The following is a 25,264-nucleotide window of genomic DNA, read 5'->3' on the forward strand; positions in this document are numbered from 1 at the left end:
GAGAGTACTAGGGCAGTTATTTACTGACATATTTCTGCATTCTAGTTTGTGTCTGGCATTATGGCTCCAATATTAACCACATAGCATATCTGTGCCTGCATGCCATTTGTCTGCATAATTGTATCTGATGCTATTGGTTTATACAACTAACTATACTGCTTCCTAATGGAACTTATACAGAAGCAGTACAGATTTTAAATTAATGCATGTATTTTATTTTTATGCTTGCTGAAAATATTGACCAGGATCACTTCAGCACTCCTACGTTTGCAGTTTCAAAATAATATATTGGCCCAACATGGAGGAAAAAAAAGCACGGGGAAAAGGGTCAGGACACAACTAAATTGTGTTGAAATTAATAGATGGAAGAGACCTAATAGAATGGAGGACCTACACTAGTGGATATAGCATTAGGTGTGTGCTTTGTTCTATTGGGTAAAAGCCTAATAGAACAAAGCACACACCAAATGGTATGTCCACTAGTGTAGGTCCTCCATTAGGATTCAATAACAGTAAGTGGGAGGAGATGCTGAGCCCTTCTAGTACAGGACTAGCAGCCATCGGCACTCCATGTGTTTTGGACTACATCTCCCATAACACTCTTGAATTTATAATGCTGGCAAAGCATCAGGTGTGTGTGTGTGTGTGTGTGTGTGTATATATATATATATATATATATATATATATATATTACAAGATCCAGCGCACTCACTTATCCACTAAACAACAACTTCAATGTTGACAGATTATATATATATATATATATATATATATATATATATATATATATATATATATATATATATATATATATATATATATATATATATATATAATTTGTTTTTTGAAACATCTAATCTAGGCAACAATAATGGGGGTTTAGTTACATTATATGATCATACATTGCATAAGCCTGCCACAACGTTAATGTAGCCCATCTTTGGCCTGCTCTTATAAGATTAACCGACGTGGGGGGGGAGGGGGGAATTCCATCTGGGGCTCTCTGCAGTACAAGGCTAAATATGGCCTTGGGATGAGGCATCTGTGACAGGGAGGAGTGCAAAACCAAGGAGTTGGCTAGACTCCCATATGTAAGTATATAACTAACGAACTATGTATGTATAGTTACATAGCTGAAAAGAGACTTGCGTCCATCAAGTTCATTCTCCATCACATATGTTTTTGCTGTTGATCCAAAATAAGGCAAAAAACCCAGTCTGAAGCACTTTAAATTTTGCAACAAACTAGGAATAAATTCCTTCCTGACCCCAAAATAGTAGTCAGATGTCTCCTTGGATCAAGCAGCTATTACCCCACTAATTAGAAATTATATCCCTGTATGTTATGTTTTGGGACCTAATGTCCGCCCCCACCCCTGAGCGGCGGGGGGGCCCTAAATAAAAAAATAACCCCCCCCCCCCCCGGCCCACAGGTGACAAGGGGTTCCCAAACCCCTAGTCACCCCCAAAAAACCTAACCCCTACCTACTCCATCACCCCAAAAATTAATGAGGGGGGTCCATTAACTAAGTACCTGTAAAAAAAAATTAATAAAATAACCATTTGATGTTTTTTTTCTTCTAAAATCTTCTGTTTTCAGCCCCAAAAAAGGGGCAAATAACAAATCATAATAACCGACTCACTTAAAAAAATAAAATAATAAATAAAAAAAAATAATCCTCCTTCACCCATGGAGGGCTCCGTGCAGATAAAAACCTTGCCCCGCCCTGCAATTAGGCTCAGAGCACTCTGATTGGTGGGTTTAAGCCATCCAATCAGAGTGCTCTGACAGGTAAATAAAGAGACTGACAGGTAAGTCTCTACATTTACCTGTCACAGCACTCTGGTTGGTTGGCTTGAAATCCACCAATCAGAGTGCTCTGTCATTTTACACAGCATGGGGAAGTTATTTGGAATTTTCCCACGCTGTGTAATATAACTCATAACACTCTGGTGGATTAAGTAACCAATTGTTTTTTTTTTTGTTTTTTTTTTTTAACAGTGAGCAGCCACAGGCTGCTCACTGTTTATTAGACATGCCCCTGCTCGCGGTATAGCTAGTAGGAGCACAATTTACTAATACTAAGTAATTTTTACTTAGTATTAGTAAATTTGGCTGAAAGACCAATTTAGGTATTTCAGCCTTTTGGTAGATAAATCCCTAATACTGTGGGGATTAGGGAGTTATCTACTAAGCGGCTGCAAGAGAAGTGCGGAAGTCCCGAACTGCGGAAGTCCCGAACCGAAAACTTTCCCAGTGTGCATGCCTAGCATGGACTCTGATAAAACCACCTCTTCAGGCAGAGAATTCCATATCCTTATTGCTTTTACTGTGGAAAACAAACAAACTTTTCTTTGCCTTAGATGAACAAACTAACAAAGTACCGAACAACCTGGCCACCCAGGAGGGGAGTGTGGCACTAATTGACCCTATTAACCTTCAGTATACCTGGTTAACCTCAAATGCCCGAAACCCTGTGTGATCTTCAGGGTGGCCGTCGTTTGTATAGACGAACACGTGCCGGCGCCCATCTTGGCATATGAATGACACCAGCGGTGTTTGGTCGTCGAGTGTCTGGAACCCAAATCGGACACTCAACAGCACAAACGCTGCTAAAACCTCCAACCTTATGGAAGTTCGTGAAAATCCAACCGAACAGAGCGGTAGTTTCTGAGAATCCATATACGAACGAGGGTATTATGCCGAACTAAGTCACGAACGCTCTAGCCCAGGAATTTTATATGTTTTGGCTACTCAAACAAAGACCGACCGCACAGCCCTTTCGTATGGAACCATTTTGGGCATACACCTTGTGTGCGGTTGATAAAACTAAGACCTCCGGGAAATTGGTGAACCCCTGAATTGATCTTGCTGATTTTTCAGTATGTTGTAGCCCCAATCTGGGTTAACATCAGGGGATATGTGAATTATGGGTGTATGCTATGGTTTTGGGGTACATCCAAGAATTGGGAAAAAATGTGTTTTACAATTTATGGTTTATTAAGTTCTCTCATGCTGAGGGGAGGGAATATGTGTACTGTATCCATCTGTTGATTGGCTAATTCTTAATTCTCTATGGGTGTCTCCCTTGAATGGGAGAATTGCATAAAAGCAGAGTGTCATTAAAAAGTTCTGCTCCTGATACTGAGTGTCGTCCAGTTATTGGGAAGGGTGATGGGAGATTTGTGGATTTATTTGCTGCTTATGCTGTTCTTCGTGTAATATCTTGCTTGTTCCTGAGTAACTTTTGGAGTACCAGCGGAGGAGAGTATATGCTGAACCATCGCTCCGCTACACTGTTTATGAATAGATCTCCAGATAATAATTTGTACTGGCCCCGAATATATTTGTATAATGTTATCATATCCCCTCTGAGGCGCCATTTTTGCAAACTAAAGAAATGCTCAATTCCTTTTATTAATTATGTAGCTTGTGTCTGCATTTTTTATAGTGCCATGATCCTTTTTTAGAACAGGTGCCCAAAATTGCACAGCATATTCAAGGTGTGTAACGAACTATGTATGTGTGTAACTAAAAATGTATGTGTGAAATAATATATTACATATATTAAATACATATAGTCCACAACGTCTGGAGTGCCGAAGGTTGCCTATAGTGATGCACAAATGGGTACTTTCACATCGTTTGTTAACATGGATACAGCTAGATGAGGATGAATATGGCAATGGACAAGGTGGCAAAAAAGTGGAAGTGAAGTAACATTAGGGTCGCTAGATAATCATCACATTTATTTAGGGACACCTATAACAAATGACACTTTACTTGGGTAACCATCCCTGTATAGCACTCACGATACAACCAATTATTTTTCATGACCTGGGATATGGTGCCAGATGGTGGTCTCAGCATCAGTTTGTAGGTTCACTTTAATATCTTGGATGGAGTTTGTGCCTACTTTAGCATCAACTCTTTAGAAGCATGTTTATCTTTTCCATCAATATGTAGCTACCTGAAAATGATGCTGCCTATATTTAACTGGAACATCGTTGGGCAGTAGTCATGTTAAAAATGGGCATGCTAGTTTGGCCTCTGTCCAACACGTCAGCTCAATAATGTTTTCTTTCTAAACAATGTCTATTCAATGTCTTCTGCACTTGAACAGAGAAAATTTAATATGCATATTAAATGAGATGAAGTTGTTACAGGGCCTGCAGTTCGCCTTTAAGTGGCCATAGTGTCTGAAGCCCACTGCCATCATCTTTCCATTCAATTATGTTTTTAATGTTTTAATTCTAAATAAAAGTCCCCAGCAGCCCATACATCTGTGCAGCTTGGGCTAATGAGGAAGTCAATCACAACTGCCCATTGCTAGTATTTATTGATATGGCAAGAAGGAAGTGCGTAATCTCTGCCTTAGCCACATGTCCAGTAGATGCTAAGCTGTGGGTGTCCAGGGACTCTTTCTGTTTTTATTTGGTAAGGCCTTACATTAGTGTGAAACTGATTAAAGATGGTTTAATACTGAATAGCAAGACAGGTCTCCTGGCACTAAGACTAAGTGAGATTGTATAGCTATAGTCCTTAGTGTCCCTTTAAGAACTTCAATACTACATATAACTTCCTATATTTAAGTTAAAAATTCAACTACGTAATCAATAGTACACATTACTTGCCATTGCATGAAGAGCTGTATTTACTGAAATGGGAGATGGCAAAGCTAACGGTTTAAATCAAATTACTCATATGGGTAGTTGTATTCATTTGATATACCCTGAATGTAGATATGGGTAAAGGCAGACTTTAAAAATCATTAAAATAAAAACTTGGCGGTAAATGAGTAAATTTCACTTGAGGATACAAAGTTCACTTAACATGAATAATGAAACTGAGTTTGTGTTTGTTGAAATGCTATATAAGCTGATTTAAAAAATAAATGTGGCACACAATTTGTACAATATAGTGTAGCATTTTTTTCTCTCCATCCATTGTAATCATTTTGACTAAAAGAGATGTGTGACTAGAATTATAAAAAAAAATAATTTCATTATAGCAAAACGAGCTGCATAAAAGTATAGTTGTACATTAAGAGATTTTATCCCTACAACCTACAGGGAGTGCAGAATTATTAGGCAAGTTGTATTTTTGAGGATTAATTTTATTATTGAACAACCATGTTCTCAATGAACCCAAAAAACTCATTAATATCAAAGCTGAATATTTTTGGAAGTAGTTTTTAGTTTGTTTTTAGTTATAGCTATTTTAGGGGGATATCTGTGTGTGCAGGTGACTATTACTGTGCATAATTATTAGGCAACTTAACAAAAAACAAATATATACCCATTTCAATTATTTATTTTTACCAGTGAAACCAATATAACATCTCAACATTCACAAATATACATTTCTGACATTCAAAAACATAACAAAAACAAATCAGTGACCAATATAGCCACCTTTCTTTGCAAGGACACTCAAAAGCCTGCCATCCATGGATTCTGTCAGTGTTTTGATCTGTTGACCATCAACATTGCGTGCAGCAGCAACCACAGCCTCCCAGACACTGTTCAGAGAGGTGTACTGTTTTCCCTCCTTGTAAATCTCACATTTGATGATGGACCACAGGTTCTCAATGGGGTTCAGATCAGGTGAACAAGGAGGCCATGTCATTAGATTTTCTTCTTATACCCTTTCTTGCCAGCCACGCTGTGGAGTACTTGGACGCGTGTGATGGAGCATTGTCCTGCATGAAAATCATGTTTTTTCTTGAAGGATGCAGACTTCTTCCTGTACCACTGCTTGAAGGTGTCTTCCAGAAACTGGCAGTAGGACTGGGAGTTGAGCTTGATTCCATCCTCAACCCGAAAAGGCCCCACAAGCTCATCTTTGATACCAGCCCAAACCAGTACTCCACCTCCACCTTGCTGGCATCTGAGTCGGACTGGAGCTCTCTGCCCTTTACCAATCCATCCATCTGGCCCATCAAGACTCACTCTCATTTCATCAGTCCATAAAACCTGTGAAAAATCAGTCTTGAGATATTTCTTGGCCCAGTCTTGACGTTTCAGCTTGTGTGTCTTGTTCAGTGGTGGTCGTCTTTCAGCCTTTCTTACCTTGGCCATGTCTCTGAGTATTGCACACCTTGTGCTTTTGGGCACTCCCGTGATGTTGCAGCTCTGAAATATGGCCAAACTGGTGGCAAGTGGCATCTTGGCAGCTGCACGCTTGACTTTTCTCAGTTCATGGGCAGTTATTTTGCGCCTTGGTTTCTCCACGCGCTTCTTGCAACCCTGTTGACTATTTTGAATGAAACGCTTGATTGTTCGATGATCACGCTTCAGAAGCTTTGCAATTTTAAGAGTGCTGCATCCCTCTGCAAGATATCTCACTATTTTTGACTTTTCTGAGCCTGTCAAGTCCTTCTTTTGACCCATTTTGCCAAAGGAAAGGAAGTTGCCTAATAATTGTGCACACCTGATATAGGGTATTGATGTCATTAGACCACACCCCTTCTCATTACAGAGATGCACATCACCTAATATGCTTAATTGGTAGTAGGCTTTCGAGCCTCTACAGCTTGGAGTAAGACAACATGCATAAAGAGGATGATGTGGTCAAAATACTCATTTGCCTAATAATTCTGCACTCCCTGTATGTATTATCGGTCTATAATCTTGCTTGGATGAATATAATTAAAGAATTGCTATATTTGTTAACCCCATTCAATACAGAGTTCCTTTTTGCTTGAAGAAAAAATTAGAGATTCCTATTTCACACATGCATTTTTGACAAAACTGCAGTTAAATGTAGATGGATGTTGCTTCAATTTATAAATATTGTAGTGTTCAAAAGTAATATACACACTTGGGGGTGTGAATATGTAGGGACGTGATGGCCAGGTGAGGTGTCGTCGACACCACTGGAGCTTGATTGAGCTGCCTGACTGTGACGCTAAACTTTTCCAGCTAAGCTTTCTCTGCTGTAGCCGGTACCCATAACTGGTAGTTAGAATCACATCCAGGGAGTTAATCTCTTTATCTTTACCGCTCTACCACTTATCCGAGCATCATATCACGGTTTCTTCCTGCCGTAAATTGGAGCCGGAGTTAAATACCCACGCTGTGAGATGCTGTAAATCACAGCGAGGCTGCAAGGGATGAGAGCAGAGGTAGTTGGAATGAATTGAACTGCCAGAGAGTCGCCAGGAGAACTGCGGTAGGAGCTGTGAGAAATTGAGCAAGAAGTTGAACAGAGCGGATTTGAGAGCCGAGAACCTAATGGAGAACTGATAAAAGAGCTGATCGGATATCAAGGACAAGGTACCAACTGGCAAGGTGTCAGGGGGATTTTATAGAACTTATATAAGGATTACAGAAATACAACAGATATAACAAAGCTGGTAAGAGGGAAAGAGGAGATTGAGTGGAGATTGAACAAAGAAGAAAAGTTTGTAAAGTTGAAAAAGAGATTTAAAAAAAAAAAAAAAAAAAAAGTTGAAAGATATAGAGATTTGAGCCTGAGAAGGTCTAAGAAGGCAGATCTGTCAGTGAAGGCCCATGCAGCCACACCTGTGGCCGTTTCAAGCACGGATGCTATAAATTTGCATAAAGGTACTCTCACATCTACCTCTTCCTCTGCACCTTTGGCCCATATCCCTGTACATTCACATGTACCTGCACAGGCGTGTACTACGAAGGCAAGTCAGGCTGACGCAGAAGTTCCACAGAATAACCCAACAGATCTTTAAAGTCACCTATATGGAGATTCTTATGTGAATTGGGGGCCCAAGCAGGAGAAACTGAGGTCAGAATATATGGAAAACACAGCAGATTTCAATGCACCTCTACTTTGTATATTATGCACATTCTAATGGCTCTACTAAGTGCATACAAGATGAACAAAATCATCAAGAAACTCCCCCACGCCCCCCCCCTCCGAGAGCCCCACTGATAGTCCCCTTGAGAGTTATGTAGAAAGTCATCTTGAGAGCTCCTTAGCCACAGAGACCTATTCAGAGGAAGTAGGAGTACGCGCTTTGCTGCTAAAGATGCCATCTAGAATTGATATGGAAAAGGTGATGTGCAAACTAGAAGCAAGCTTTTCTGAAAAAATACAAACTCTTCACAGCGACTTAATCCAACTAGGAACAAAAGTTCAGATGCTGGAAGAGGAGGGTGAAGAGATGACTACAAAATTTTAAGCACTTCAAGATACTCTAAAATCCCAAAACGAAGCTCTCATGTATATGCATACAAAAAAATTGACAATCTAGAAAACCGGGGAAGACAAAATAATCTCATAGTTGGAGAAACCCAATCAAACTTGATAAGGTACACAGAGTCTCACGACCCAGAAAACTATCCCAAATCAATCCATGTGATGTGGTATTCTGTTTCCATAATTTTTCACAAAAGGAAAATATTTTACGCTTGACAAGATAACAAAAAGAATGGGAATTTGAGGACTCTTCTGTAAAAAAAAAAAAATCTTTCAAGACCTCTCTCCAACAATGTTACAAGCACGCAGAGCATTAAGACCAATTACTGCAATGCTTAATGAAAAAATCTCCGTTATATACATTCCCCTTTAGTCTAACAGTGGCCCACCAGGGTAAAATGGCAATCATCTCATCCCCTTCTGATGTTCAGATTTTCCTACAGTTCCTAGATTTACCAACAGTAGAAATCAATGACTGGACAGGCTTGAGTCAAACTGGAGTATTTCCAATAATACCACAGAAGATGAAATGGCAAAAAGCTCATAGAAACAAAGGAATATTGGCTGCAGATAAATGTTTATAGTTGATCCGGACTGAAAGAAAATCTTGAAGATTTGGGAAGATTCAATATAAACATAAAAAAATAAATAGATGATAATTCCCTGCCCCCTCCTCAATATTTGGATTGGGGCCGGGGTGAGAGGGGCAGAATATGAACAGGTGTTATTTATTTTTTCTTACTTAATATTGAAGTTGGAGAGGAGTAGCGGATTAATGTCTGTATATATCCATAGTTGCTGTATGATTATGTGGTCTGTCTATATTAGAAGGCTCAGGTGGCAATCTATTCTCTGCTAGATGACATCAAACCCCTGAGAGGTGCTTACATTTACTTGCAGGTCCTTTTTGTGCCTGTCAAGCCTTGTACAATCTCAATTGTTTTCTGTCTTTTTTTTTTTTTTTTGTCTAGTAAGCGTATGGAGTACAGTGTTATCAATGACCTACTGGGAGCTCCATTACATGGATTTGAATTGGGCCTGGAGGAGATGAGGCTGCTGCATGATGGAAAATATTTAATTAACTTTTTTTTTTTTATTCTCATTTTTCAGTACGTAAATGGCACAATTTAAGATTATGACACAATGTTAAAGGGTTGAATACCCCCGAAAAACGTACAATCTCTATGAAGAGATACATAGAAGCTCAGCTGAGGTGTGTCCCATTCAAGAGACCCACCTCTCAGGAGATTCGGCACCCATATTCCAGTCAACAATCATTTCAGGTTTTCTAAAGAAACTATTCTGCAGAAGAGTGGCTATCCTTTTTCTAATAAGCTTATTTTTAATTTGATAGAATTACCATATTTATCGGCGTATAACACGCACCTCATTTTAAGAAGGAAATTCCAGGAAAGTTCCCCCCTCTTTCCATAGTATTCTCCCCCTCTTTCCATAGTATCCCCCCCTCATCCCATAGTGTCCCCCCCTCCCCTTGTCCCATAGTGCACTTTCCCTTGTCCCATAATTACTTACCTGTCTTGAAGTGTGGGCCGGCTTCACAGCGCGCACCGCGATACAGGAACTTCAATTTCAGGTTCCGGTTTCCAGTGGGACTGAAAGGAAGTGTGCACACTTCCTTTCAGTCCCGCCGGAAACTGGAACCTGAAATTGAAGTTCCTGTACCGCGGTGCGCGCTGAACACCGGCCCACGCTTCAAGACAGGTAAGTAAATATGGGATATCGGCGTATAACACGCACCCATCATTTTCCCCCTATTTTCAGGGAGAAAAAGTGCGTGTTATACGCCGATTTAAATAGGGTAGATTTTTGTTTTTGTAAAGGGTATGATAAACAATATAAAGTCTACATTTGCAAATGTGTATGTCCCAAATAAACAAGTAACATTTATTAGGCGTACTCTGGATAGATTAGAATCCTTTAAGGAAGGAATCTTGGTGGTAGAAAGGGACTGGAATTTAGTGTTGGATCAATCATTAGTACATTTAAAGTGAAGGAATATCTTAACCATCAGAGAGTTCTCCTACAGAAATCGTTGCATGCCTACCAGATGGCTGATAATTGGCGAACTGTGAAACTGACTGGGAGAAATTATATTTTCTTTTCCCAGTCGGCTAATAGCTATTTAAGATTGGATATGATTTTTTTTTTTTTTTTACCTCATGGGCATCTTCATCTGATCAAAAAGGTATCAATAGGGAGCATTACATGGTCTGATCATGCTCCAGTCTATTTAAATTTAAGGCTCCCTGGGATTAATTCCCAAAAATCTAGGTGGCGTTTGAACGAGCAGTTATTAGAAGATCAAAGAGTACAAGATGACTTAAAAACCACCATAGCACTGTATTTTGATGAGAATAAATCCATTGATAATCAGTATTTGTGGATTTGGGAAGCACATAAATGTGTAACTAGAGGGGTCTTAATTAAATGGGGAGCACATATAAAAAAAGGAACCCCTGGCTGCTTTAGTGACATTAACCCATTAAATAGAAATTGAAGAACTGGCCCATAAGCTAAAACCATCCTCTGATATTTATCAACGCTTAGTACCGTATAGAATGGAGCGGAGAAGTTTACTTAATTTACAGGCCCAACGAGCGATTCAGCTCACGCGTAGATCTTTATTCACACGGTAATAAGTGTGGAAAATCAGTGGCAAAAGCATTGAAATTATATAGCAAAAATTAAAGATGAAATGGAAATTTGACATTTGACGATGGAATCAATAATGGAGGCATTTAAGACATACTACCAGGGACTATATAATCTGCCTAGATCACTGGGAATCAAAGATTGTATGTTAGGTCATATAAGCTCAAATATTTCAGAGAATTTCGCTTGATCTGAAATTTCTGGAAACTCCAATTACCGGTATGGAGTTCGATAAAGCAATGAAATCCTTCCTAATTAGGAAGAGACCTGGCCCTGGTGGCTTTACAATTTGCTATTATCAACTTTTACAGTCTAGTTTGGCTAAACCTTTTTAAAAAGAATTCAATTCAATTGCTCCTGGGATCCCCCACCAATGTTTCAAACCTCTATTACTTTAATTCCAAAACAAGGGAAATACCCTATTATGTGTGGGAGTTATAGACTGATTTCCCTGATAAAAATGGATTTTAAAATCTATGCTAAAATACTGTCACTCCGTCTGAAACTCCTTTTGCCTAGACTGGTTCACCCTGAGTGTTATACATGGCACAAAAGTGTTTAAGAAACCTGTAGGGCTTTTGGCTATGCGGAGAAAGCCTTTGACAGGGTGGACTGGTCCTATCTTTTAATGTACTGTAGGCACAGGGGATTGGGCATAGGTTTAGACAATGGGTAGAATTCCTTTATAATGGCCGAAAATGCAGTGTAAAGTTAAATGGACAATAATCAAAAAAAAATTTTTATGAAATGGAACAAGGCATGGATATCCTCTATCCCCCCTTTGTTTTAACTATAGAACCTTTATTGCAGGCCCTTAGGAATAATCAGTTTATAAGAGGATACCCATTTCTCGGAGCAGAATTGAAAGTCTCTGCATTTGCTGATATTCATTTTTTTTTTTTTTTTTTTTATTAACAAACCCTACCCAATCAGTAACTTAAGTAAAAATGGAATTAGAAAAGGTTGGCCTAATGTCTAACTTTAAAGTAAACCTTGCAAAATGTGAGATACTGGGTATAAATAGAACAGACACGCATCCGCAATCCGGAGAAACCCTGGTCCCACGACCCTCGGAAAGGGACCGACGGCAGGAAGGCGCGAGTGCCCCTTAAAGCCTCAGGCCGAAGACAGACGGCACGCAGACACCACGGATCCGGGAAACAACCAACACATAGGTCAGCAAAACGATCCCCTGCACTAGAGGACATGCCCAGCAAAGCGCCGCTGTCCCTTGCACACTCACGGGACAGACTGGGTTTGCCCTCGAGATCCGAACCTAAGTTCCCATGCCACATAGGCCTACTCGGTAGCTATCTCCGATTCAGAGCACAGTGGTCGCCACACAGGATGGGGATAGGATAAAGACGCTGCCCTGGGATATGACCTGATGTCCCGAGCGGCTGCCCTGACATCTTAAGTACCCACTGACTTCCTTTTATGGACTCCTGTGTTCGATCTGCTCCCAAGTCTATGGTTCTAATACTGCAAACAGAACAGAAGCACAAAGACACTGGGGGATTGTACGAACCCTCCTTGCTGGACTCCCAACCGCGGACATGCTTAACACGTGGCCCACGGGTAACTGCTAGCAGCTCTCAACTATTCCGTATGACCTACCCGGGTATCACGACTTGCCTCCATAGCAGCCTACATTTGTTACATCATTTATGTTGTTGCCTTGAGCTGCATGTCTGGGACTTGGCCTACTGCATAATTGCCACTAAGCATGTTGACCATTTTGTATTGAGTTCACTTAATTTGAATGTTTTCTGGCTTGCTGTACTGGGAATACTAGTATTACACACAGTCATGTGAAACTTATGCTGGCTCCCCAAACACCCGCATGGGTTGTCATACCATTACATCTTAACTTAAATATGCGTGCAGTAACTATCTATGCCATAAGCCTGTAAAACAATGCTTTTTACCTTGCTTGTTTCTGCACTTAAGCAAGAATTCAAACAATTATAATCCTGGCATATGTATAAATGTTTGTACTCCTCAGGAATGTAATGCCATATACTCCACATAATCTTAACTTAACGAAATCAACCATAAGCCTGTCTAGTTTAGTATGTTTAAAGCAATCTACAGATGTTCAAACGTCAGATACTTTCTTGTTCTTAAAAAAAAAAAAAAAAAAAAAAAAAATGTGCTGTTTAATCTGCCACTCTGTAAAATACTATGAAAAAGCCTGCAGTTGCTTGTGTGGCACTGCAAGCCTGTTGGTATTGCATGCACAGCGAAAATAAAGAATTACTAAATAAATAAATAGAACAGACACTTTAAGGTTGAAATTAAGTAGCACACATGAGTTCTATTGGCTATCTGGTGGGCTTAAATATTTGGGGGTCAATTTGACACCCTCGATTGCTGGACTTATAAAAGCTAATTATATACCACTTTTGACAGAAATTAAGGAGGATTTTGTAATTTTTAAGATCGAACCTACCACAATTTTCTATACTTGGACGTATTAACATTATAAAAATTGTTTTTTCAGAAAATATTATGCTTGTTTCAGACATTACCTATTTTTTTTTTTTTTGCCACAGTCAATATTTCTAAAGTTTAGGACATTTTTTGTATCATTTATTTGGAGTAATAAACATCCTCGTCTGGACTATCACATTTTAACAAGCCATAGAGATAAGGGTAGGCTTTTGTTACCTAATTTAGATTATTATTATGCGGCAGCATTGCTGACTAGACTACGAGAATGGACTAATGTGGAAGCGTGACCATCCTGTATACTTTGGAGCAAAGCTTCACAGATGTCCATCTGTATAATCTTCCGTGGTTAAGTTTCCCTTTAACTAGGCTTAACCACACATCTTATCCTCTGTTGTTAAGTATATTACATTTATGGAGGAAATATAAAACCAAGTGGTATTTATCCCCTGAAATTTCAGTTTTATCCATTGGCAGGAAACCCCAACTTCCATAACGGAGAAGGTCAATTGTGTTTTTTTTTTTTTATTCTGTATTGAGTTTTTTTTTGTCAAAATATAGCGTTTCAGAAAGGAAATTGTTGTTAGACAAAGCATTGATGACATTTCACTTGGATCAATTGTTTGTAAAATAAAATTTTTAAGTAGTTAGGTTGTTGCGGTCACATAATTAATTAGTGTGTCTCATTGCCTTGCTTATCGTGTTTGGTAGTTAGCATTTGTGCCAGGATTGTTTGCCTGTTTTGTTTGTTAGGTATTGTTGTCATTCTATACTTTTCGTGTAGGCAGTGCTTAATGAATCCTTAGTTTATATATACATTGCAACATAAAAATATACACCTGCTATCATATTATTCGAAAGGAGCCCGATCCAGGGGTCTGAGGGGATGGTTACATAGCATAGGTCGGCGATCAGATTTGCGACCTCCGTCCATAGTGGTATCAGCTTGGGGCATTGCCACCATTGGTGTATGTATGTGCCCATGTGGCCGCATTGCTTCCAACACAGGTCTGATTCGGACCTGCCCATGTGGAACAGACGTGTGGGTGTACCACCGGAAGACCCAACAGACTGGTTTTATAGGCATGTTCCTTATGGTTTACGCATATGCAGATGGAGGCGGTGGCCTCCCAAATGTCTTGCCAGTCTGTTGGGTCTTCTGGTGGTCCCAGGTCCCTCTCCAAGCTGACACATAGGCCAATGCTCATGGGGATAAGTTAGTGATTAGAAGTAGGTAGTTGTCTGTGATCTGGCCCTTGTGGGTCGGGTTGTGTATGCTTCTTCGTTCAAAGGTCGTAAGTTTGGTAGTGGCTGCTGTTGTGTTCTCTGGGCGTTCTAGGAGGCTTTTTAACTGTATTTACCTGAAGAAGTTGTGTGTGTGTGTGTGTTGTAGGGGTCGTTGTATTGGAGTAATTTTCCATCGGCAAAGAAATGGTAGATCCTTTAAAGGTTGTTGGATTCATAATGCGTACAGTCTCTAGGGTTCATGCCTGGGGTAAAGGCTTTGTTGCATAGTATGGGGGTCAGAAGCGTTAGGTCATTGATAATAGGAAATTTCTTGAGTTTGTCCCATATGGTGATAGTTGGATAATGTTGGGGTGTGGGTAGTGGTGTGGGGCTTAATTTTTGGGGTACCCAAAGGTATAGGGAGGGGAAGTCAAAGCCAAAGAGGTCTTGTTCTAGTTCTACCCAACGTTTGACCCCGGGTGGGGAGTGTAGGTTTTGTATGTGAGTGAGTTGAGTCGCGTGGTAGTAATGCTGGGGAAGCCGAAGTCTCCCTATCCTGTTAGGGATGTACATTGTTGTTAATTTTACTCTGGGTCATTTGTTTGACCAAATAAATTTGTCTATTTGCATTTGTAAATATTTGAGGTTTGAGGAGGGTATTGGGATGGGGAGGTTTTGAAACCGAGAAAGCGTTGCAGTAGATTCATCTTTATCGAGGCTAGGCATCCCAGCCACGACAAAGACAAGTCCCTACAGCTGTGAAGGTCCTCTGTCACTTTGTATCATCGGAGTGTCGTTGAGGGTATATGTGCGGTGTAGTTCCGCTGGTGCAATGCTGAGATATATGTGCGAGGTTTTGTACCTGAAGGTGTATGCATTGTGTAATATGTGTTTATGTCCTGCCTCTATGTTAAGCAGCAGCACTTCGGTTTCATCTAGGTTCAACCGATACCCTGAGACCTTGCAGTATTCGCCTAGTAGCTTCAGGAGGGTGTGTAGCGGTTTTGTGAGCGTCAGTAGCTCATCGGCTTACGCCGCCACATTTGTGTAAGTACCGCCGGCGATCTATTGTGTGGTGCGGATGAGATGCTTCAAGGGTTCAAAAGAGAGGGCAAAGAGGATGGGGATAGTGGACATCCCTGTCTCGTTCCACTGTGTATGGAGAAGGTAGGCGGGTTCGTGTTGGGTATGAGGAGGTTAGCAGTGGGGTTGGAGTAGATTGTTTGTACCGTGTTTAGAAAAGGTTTGGGAAATCTGAGTTTCTCTAAGGTAGCGAAGAGGAATGGCCAGAGACGCCTTTTTGGTGTCGAGGGATAGGGGTAGGGTCGGGGTTAGAGCGTCAGATGGCCACCCAAATAAAGCCCAGCTTCATCCTCGTGTTGTTAGCCTGGCGAGAGGGGATAAAGCCTACCTGGTCTATGTGGTAAGGAATGGTAGGAGTCGGTTGGCAAGTATCTTAGTGAAGATTTTCCCGTCAACGTTCAATAAGGATATTGGCCTATAGTTGTCTGGGTTTGGGTAGGGGACATATGTTGGCCTGCAGCATTTCTTTGGGGGTTCTCCCCGTTGTATAAGCGTCCTAAGTGAGGTAAGAGGATGTCTTGGAATGTTTTGTAGTATATGCCCAAGTATCCGTCTGGGTCCAGGCTTTTGTTGGGTATGGTGGCTCCTATTGCGGCCGCCACCTCTTGTTCGGAAATTTCTGTGGGAAGATGGGTGATTGCGCTGTTGGGGAGTTGGCTAGTCGTGTTTGTTCTAGAAAGGTGTTGATGCTCTCTTGTAGGTCGATGGGTCGTTGTCTGTGCTGGAGGGCATGGTCCTATAGGTCTGAGAAGTATTTTTGAAATGTCTGTGATTTTCGTAGCTGTTTGAACATCTGTATGGACTCTGATAAAACCACTTCTTCAGGCAGAGAATTCCACATCCTGATTGTTCTTACAGTAAAAAAACCTTTCCTTTGCCTTAGACGAAATCTTCTTTCTTCCAGTCTAAACGCATGGCCTTGTGTCCTATGTAAAGTCCGGTTTGTGAATAGATTTCCACACAATGGTTTGCATTGGCCCCGAATATATTTGTATAATGTTATCATATCCCCTCTCAGGCGACGTTTTTCTAAATTAAATAGGTTTACATTTGTTAACCTTTCTTCATAGCTGATATGTTCCATTCCTTTTATTAATTTTGTAGCCCGCCTCTGCACTTTTTCTAGTGCCATAATATCCTTATTTAGAACAGGTGCCCAAAATTGCACAGCATATTCAATATGTGGTCTTACCAGTGATTTTATAAAATAAACGTCCCGAGAATGAATGCCCTTTTTCATGCATGACAATACCTTACTGGCCTTGGCCACTGCTGATTGACATTGCACATTGTTGCATAGTTTGTTGTCTATAACAATTCCCAAGTCCTTTTCGTGTGTTATCCCTAATTCACTTCCATTAAGGGTATACGTTGCTTGTGTATTCTTTACGCCAAAGTGCATAACTTTGCATTTTTCAACATTACATTTCATCTGCCATTTGAGTGCCCAGACCCCCAGTCTATCTAAATCCCTCTGCAGCAAAGTAATAGCTTGCTCACATTGTATTATTTTACAAAGTTTTGTCATCTGCAAACACTGAAACATGACTTTCAATGCTGTCTTCAAGATCATTTATAAACATGTTAAATAGAAGGGGTCCCAGAACAGACCCCTGAGGGACACCACTTGCCACCTCTGCCCAGCTTGAAAATGTACAATTAACGACAACTCTTTGTATTCTGTTTTAAAGCCAATGTTCTACCCAAGAACAAGCATTTTCATCTAGACCGATTTCCTTGAGTTTGAACACTAATCTATTGTGTGGAACTGTATCAAATGCCTTGGCAAAATCCAAATAGATCACATCCACTGCAACACCCTGATCTATACTTCTACTTACTTCATCGTAGAACGCAATCAAGTTAGTTTGACATGACCTGTGCATAAAACCGTGCTGATTTTTGCTGATAACCATATTCTTCTCAAGGAATTCTTGAATATTATCTCTTAATAACCATTCAAATATTTTACCAGCCTTAGAAGTTAAGCTCACAGGTCTATAATTTCCAGGCAAGGATTTTGAACCCTTTTTGAATATAGGAACCACATCTGCCTTCCTCCAATCCAATAGTTGTTTTGTTATAATTGGTTGTCCCACCGCCATGCAGTAGCCAAAAACTCAGTAGCTGTAATCGCAAATGGAAAATTAATTTATTATATATCAATTTAAGATATTCGATTTATATAATGTTCAAACTTGGTACATAATACTACTCGAGACCAAAAATAGGGAAAGACTATACTATATTATGTGATCATTTCTCTGTTATACTGGCCATATTGTTTTTCATTAAAAAGGCTTGGAAGAATTTATGATTAGAATTGACGCAAGACCAGAAACATTAACACAGAAGAGCAAATACAAGGTATGTGACTTAAGAGGAAGATCAATTTAGTAAAAAAGGAAAGGCATTTAAGAGTCAGAGGCAGCATATATAAAATATAATATTAAGATCTAAACTAGAAAATGAAAAAAGATGGCTAAAGAGAGGAAGCTTACTTCAAAAGTAAATACTAAAAAAAACTCAATAATGAGTGTGTTTCACATAAATAAGCGTATTAGAACTCTGATTTTAAAGACCACTTACTTTCTGGGTGTTTAGCATAGTGGAGCTATAAACAAGTGACCGGCAATTGTTCAAAGCATCTACATTGCAAAGACTACTCATTTAGCTGCATTATGGGGTGTTTTTTTATTTTTTATAATTTTATTTTTTTGCAAGCGGTTTTTATTTGGTAAGGCAAATTAATTAAACTATAGAGGGATACTTAATGTCCCATCCTGCGGTCAGTGGGGGGGGGGGAGGGGGGAGGGGGGGGGGCAATGACTATTGTGTGAGGGCCTGATACCACCCCCCCAGAACTTTACATATGGTTGCAGATGGATGCTCTAATAAAAAAATATGGGGAACCTACACCCTAAACCCCACTCTTGGGGCATGTGAGGGGGTTACAGTTAAATATAGTGGGGGGTGTCGACATGCTGTTGTACACCTTCCAAACAAAAATTGTCAACTTACCCAATTTAAAGAAAACCTGCATACCCTCTCACTATGATAGTTCACTGTGTCATTGTCCTGTACCGGTACTTACCCTCTCTAGGGGCCGGCCGGGGTCCTCTGTTCGCGCCGTGTACGGTCCTGCTGTTGCACGAGCCGCGCGCGGCTCCTCCGATGGCAATACTAGAAAGGTGGGCAGTGGCCGCGAGAAGCAGTCACATGTCCCGCCTGACTAAGAGCGCGCCGCGTGTCTCGGGCGCGCTCTTAAAGGGTCAGTGGGAGCCGAAATCTGTTTAGGGGACATGGATATGACAGGGGCCAATCAAATTAAATGTTAGGGTATTTATACTCACCTGTTTCCCTTAGTACCTTGCCCTATCGTGGTTTCTATTTCAGTTCCCTTTAGCACTTGTTCTGTTCAGTTGTGTTCCTTCGTACTTGACCTTGGCTTTGTTTCAGACTCTGTTTATCTCTTGATCCCTATCTGTTCTGTTTTCCGGCTTACTGACTACTGTGTACCATACCTTGGCTAGTCCTGTTTACGCTGTCTCTTTGTGCCCTTGACCTCGGATCGTTCCTGACTCTGTATTTCTCTCCTTTACGTCGAGTCCGGCCATTCTAAGGTCCGGTAGACATATGTCTGCTCTGTGTTGTCATTGTTGAGCTGAATCCTGAGAGTTGGGGTATATTACCGTTACATGTCCTCAGTAATACTGGCTCAGTTGCTAGTCTCTTATTATCCCCACTCCATGCCTAAAAAAAAATAAATATATAATATATATATATATATATATATATATATACACACACACACACACACACACACACACACTGCAGGCTAGAAGTTCCAATAAGTTAAATGCTGGGTTCCAAGTCATTCATATACACTTGTATACCAATTGATGATCAGCACTCTCAGACTCCAATTAAAATGTAACTTTTATTCCTTACATTAAAAGAAAAATAAAGTTGCCATAAATCGTCAAAGTTTTAGTCCCAGGTCAGGACTTTCCTCAGGACAGCAGGTATGAGCCACCATTGAACCCCAGGAATAGTCACCCTCCTGCACCTAAAAGGTAGGAAACAGGAGGATAATGTTTCTCTATGTGTTTGTATGCATGTCTGTTTCTATGTGTGTCTGTATATGTAAGTATCTGTTTGTCTGCATGTGTGGGGGAAGCGTATGGGGGGTTGCAGTGCAGTTTTAGCACCGGTGGCTTGTGGTTTCTAGTTACCCCTCTGCCATGAGTGCAAGCTTCTCCCCCCCAACACATAATGCATACACACCTCATCAACAGCACACACAATACATTCCTTGAACGTACTGCATAACTGTTCTCATACTGCATCTCCTGCACACATCATCAACAAAAACACCTTCTACACGTATATACTGCATCCCCTAAACACAGACACTGCATAAACTAAACACACACTACATTCACTGTATTCTTCATATATACACCCTGTCTCTACAGCCCCTAAACACATACAACAACACAAACAGGTTTGTGATACACTACTATGCACATTACTGTAAAATGTTGTTCCTATCTGGGAGTGTATTTTAAGTGCCTGTGTGTGTTATTTTTCATTCTGTGCCTCTGTGTGTGCTTGTGCATGTCTGTGTGTGTGAGTATATGGAATGGAAATAAAGTTATGTGGTTCTATAAAGTAGGAACTAGTGAACGTATTTTCTATTAAGTCAGTGTGCAGCCAGTAAGCAGTAAATCTATCACTTTAGGTCAAAAGTCCAAATATCTCCGCCAGGTTTGCAGAAAAAAGGAAAATAGTTGAGATCATGCACCATATCATATGTTGTAAATAAGCTTCTTCCAGTGTTGAACAAAACATACTACAGTGCTTGAACAGGTTTGATTTAATACTTTTAGATACTCCTTGATAATTTAACATACATGGAATTTCTTAGTTGTTTTAATACGAGTTAAATAACTTAGAAACCTAGACAAATGTGTTTATTTTTTTTCTTAAACAGGTACAAAGGTAATACAAAAATGGATTCATCTGAATTTAGAAAGCGAGGCAAAGATATGGTGGATTATATTGCAGATTACCTGGAACAGATTGAATCAAGACAAGTTTTTCCTGATGTAGAACCTGGGTACCTGAGACCTCTCATTCCAGATGCTGCTCCAGAAGAGGGAGAAACATATCAAGCTATCATGCAGGATGTTGAGAGGGTGATCATGCCAGGGGTAGGAAATAACTATCACTTGTTCATGTATATTTTTTTTGTGTCTTAACTCCTTAAGGACAGAGGAAATTGTAGGAAATGTTCTGATCAAATCAAAATGTAAACAAAATCTTGAATTTGCGCAATATTTCTGTTCAACCGTAATTTATCTTTCATATTAAGTGCACCCACACATTATATATCATTTTGTTCAGGAATACAATCTAAAAAAGTTTGAGAAATTAAGAAATGTTGATATTTATCAAGTCCTCCATGGCATTTCATAATACGGTTATCTTTTACTGCAATAAAACATTTAGTTTTCAGCAACATCTTACATGTAAAACCATACCCACCATGTACAGGTTTTCTGGGGTTTTGGAAAGTTACAGGGTCAAATCAGGGCCGGCGCATTGTAAAGGCGACTTAGGCAGTTGCCTAGGGCGCCCCCTAGGATGGAGAGAGGGCCTCTGGCGGCTGCAGCACTGCCTGGGCCGGCGCGTCCATTAGGGCGCACCGACCCGGGGGCGCAAGAAATAAGGGATCGGCAGGAGGGAAGTGCACAGTGCTTCCTCCTGCCAGTCCCACAGTGAAGCGTGGCCGAGCTCTGGTCCGTGGTAAAGGAGCATCCGTTTCCTGTACCCGGCCTTACTGACAAGAAGATCACTGTGGGGGCAGGGATGCAAGGTGTGTTTCTATGTATGTATCTTCCACCTCCTTCTCCCCCGCAGTGATCTTCCTGGATACATACATAGAAACACACCTTGCATCCCTAACACACACTGCTTTCTATCCCTTACACAAACACACTGCATCCACTACACACTCACACACTGGTATCCCTATAAACTACATTCCATAAGCACACAAGTTAGATCCTCTACAATAACACATCCCCTACACATATCATTCCTGTGAGCGAACTCATGGGTGGAACATGTAGGAGGGCTTATGTAGCTGGCGTACTCACGGTCAGGCCCTGGGGCCCAGATCTTGAGCTGTATAAGGGGTCCCAAAATGGAGCTGCTGCTTCCCGTTCCCCCAGGGCATTGATTTTTGTGACCAGTTACAAACTGCCTCCAGAGAGCCACCAGAGCCAATCATCATCCTCATATGGTTGTTAGTAGGCAATCTAGTATATTATTTGCAGCACAAATCTCTAATTTACCTCACATTAAAGGGACACTAGTCCCCAGAACCACATGCCACTAAATGGTGTGGTTCTGGTGTCTATAGTCTGTCCCTGCAGGCTTTTTAATGTAAATACACACTGTGTGCAGCACTGGCGTTGGTTCAGATGGGCGGGGCATTGTGATGTCACATGGGGGGGGAGGGGGCGGCACATTTTTCTTTTGCCTAGGGCGGCAAAAATCCTTGCACCGGCCCTGGGTCAAATATAGGGCTTTCTCATTTTACTTTTTTACACATTGAAATTTGCCAGATTCGTTATATTGCCTTTCAGACTGTATGGCAAACCAGAAATGAAAATTGACCCCTCTCATTGCATATCATTTGCAAAAGTAGACATCCCAGGGTATTCAAAATTGGGTATATCCAGTCTTTTATAGTAGCCACTTAGTCACAAACCCTGGCCAATCTTTTCATTTTTCACATAAAAACTGCATTTTCACTAAAATCCTTGTCCTATTTTACTGTTCTGAAACACTCAAATTTGTGTTCAGTGATTTATAGCTTTCTGGGTTTTTGGAAAGTTACAGGTTCAAATGTAAGGCTTGTCCATTTACGTTTTTACACATTGTAATTTGACTAAGTGTTTTTCTGGGCCTATGTAACCTTTGATAGAGTATAGTAGCCTAGGTAATAACATTTCCACCATTATGGCATACCATTTTCAAAAGAAGGCAACCCAGAGTATTCCAAATAGTGTATTTTGAGATGTTTGATCTAGCCACTTTAACGGAAATGTAGGACTAATGTAGCGGTTATAATTGTGTTTTTTCACATTTACTATTCCAGATATGAGGTTGTGCAATAGAGCCTCTGTATTTTGAATAAACATTGTTTCACAAATATAACAGTACCTCCTTGTACCATTTTATTTATTTTTCAGATTTTTTTGGGTCAGTCACCGGGCCAAATATATTAGATGCCCTTGGCAGCTTGTACATTTGACAAAGTGATTTTCTGGGCCTATGTCGCCTTTGAGAGAGTGTGGCAGCACAAGAAACAAAATTACTTTTAAAAGTGGGCAACCCAGGGTATTTTAAATGGCATATAATGAGAAGAGTGAGGGACACAGACAGTTCTATAAGATTAAGCAGAATGAGGCGGTGACAGTAGTAATCTGTATCACCGTCCAGTATTTCCCTTTCCCAGTAGTAAAATAACTCCAATAAACCACAGGAACAAATGTCGCTGGTATCGCCAAATAATCCACACATGAGCCAAAGCTTAATGCTGGAACAAGACTGATTTAATGGAAGCAACAGGCATTCAATTTATACAGTACAAGCTCCTCCTCTGGGCCAGGCTAGATAATTGAGTTTCAGTAACATACTAAACTCAATTATCTGCTGGCTGGAAAAATTACTATTTTTCACAATTTTTAAAATTATACTTTATACATAACATGGCAATATAAAAACCACATCCCTGGATAGCTGAGGATACTGTAACATATCCAAATTTCACGAAAATCCATTCGGTAGTTTTCGTGTCGCATTGTGTGGAAGTTTGACCGGCTCGCCATACGGTTGTATCCGATTCAGAGTTCCACAGAATTGGTAGTAAGAGCCGGTCTCCGTTCGGATAAAATTACATGAAAACTACTATAGCTGGCATGCAGATGGTTCGTGGAGAAAGCTCCCCTTCTTCGGTTGTTTGAAACTCCCGAACGCCGTTTGTATAATGTAAGTGGAAATAGGTCAGATGGGACTTCCATGGGGACCGGGTGTTCGTGCGAGTGCTATGCCGAAAACAGTTCCAGGCACTCTACGACCAAGTCGCGCTGGCCGCGTTCGGAAGTTCTCACCCGGTGTGTTCGTATGCACGAAATGGCTGCCAACTAGGAGCATTCATTTACTTTGCGGTTTCGTGTGGTTACCTAGTGTTCCATGTACTAATTGCTACCCAGGGTGGTCTCTGTTCAGTAAAACAAATGTTTATCGAATGAACAATAAAACAAATGCTTTCAAGGTATGTAAATAGCAGGCAGGGAAAATAGCTGAATTAATATAATAGAATCCTTCACAGAGGCTAAGCAAGTTATAAGGGCTTCCAAGTCACACACAGAAGAGAAAACAGCCCAGTCAGGAAAAAAGGGGACAAAACATTTTTAAGATACATAAATGAGAAAAGGAAAGTAAAACAAGGATTAGTTAGATTAAAAACAAAAGAAGGAAGGCATGTAGAAGAGGATAAAGGTCTAGCTGACTGCCTCAATTAATATTTTTGTTCAGTATTTACAGTTGAAAATGAAAAAGGGACCCATTCCCCCCCCTCCCAACCCCCCACCCCCTGTGGGCCGGTGATGGGGTTATCCCAGTCCCCACCAAGGACGCAGTTCTCACTCATGGTATCTGGGCAGTGGAGAGACCAGCCTGGGCCCGCATGGAAAACCAAGATGGCCACCGCGTCTACAACAAGATGGAGAGTAGAGGCATTACCGGAGCAGCAGCTGTGTACCTTCTGGAGGTCGGTGTCAACCTGAATACCACACGCTGGCAGCAATCCGATGACAGACAGCGCAGTCTCTCTGTTCCCTCCGACCACCGGGTAACACCAGAGGGTGACAGCTCACCACTCATGCTGAGACATTTCAGCTCATTAACAGGAGCACTGTCCACACCATCCGAGGTATCACCTTCCACTCTCCACAAGCCGCACTGGCGGGTATGTGGGGACCTTATCGGGACTCTGACCCAGCCTATACTTGTACTTGTGTGGATAATGGACATGGCAAGCTCTACCAATTCTCTGGAACTGTTTTGGGCATGGAAATGTGCATGTGGTCGGTCAAATGTGAGTTCCATGGACCTTTTGAACCCCTGCTCTGATCTGGATGATTTTTGTATATGTTGTTCACCCAGATCAGGGCTATCCAGGGATTTAACATGGGGAAATGTTGTTGTGACAGAACGCTGGCACTCCGACAGAGTACCTCCGCTAATCGATGCTCCTAGTGCTCGCTGAGGACTCCAAGCACTCCAACCTACACCATCAGCACTGCAGATCCCACTTCCAGCGATGCAGCTGCGCCAAGGTCTTGCCGTCTCCACCCACCCTGGACCCAAGGCCAGGATCCAGCTTCCAATGGGTGAACCTATCTTTCCCCAGAGAGCGTAACATGAACAGAACAGCTCTTACAAGAGCTCAGTGTTTATAGCAAGAGAGTATGAGAGTATGACGAGCATAGCAATCCCTTGTAGCAGATTACAGGACTCAGATTGAGGGTGAAGAAGAACTGAGGTTTTTAATGACACACACTCTGCTTTTATGCAA

General features: G+C 40.9%; 1 protein-coding gene across 1 annotated transcript in view; it reads left to right on the forward strand.

Annotated features, from left to right (window-relative positions):
- Positions 1 to 25,264, forward strand: part of DDC (dopa decarboxylase) — a 493,139-nt gene that overhangs the window by 81,418 nt on the left and 386,457 nt on the right. Inside the window, exon 2 of the mRNA XM_063452033.1 lies at positions 20,606 to 20,825. Coding sequence (XP_063308103.1) covers positions 20,625 to 20,825 — 201 coding nt within the window. The 5' untranslated portion in view covers positions 20,606 to 20,624. The remainder of the gene's footprint in view (positions 1 to 20,605; positions 20,826 to 25,264) is intronic.

Source organism: Pelobates fuscus, chromosome 4, assembly GCF_036172605.1.
Source record: "Pelobates fuscus isolate aPelFus1 chromosome 4, aPelFus1.pri, whole genome shotgun sequence".
NCBI classification, from domain to species: Eukaryota; Metazoa; Chordata; class Amphibia; order Anura; family Pelobatidae; genus Pelobates; species Pelobates fuscus.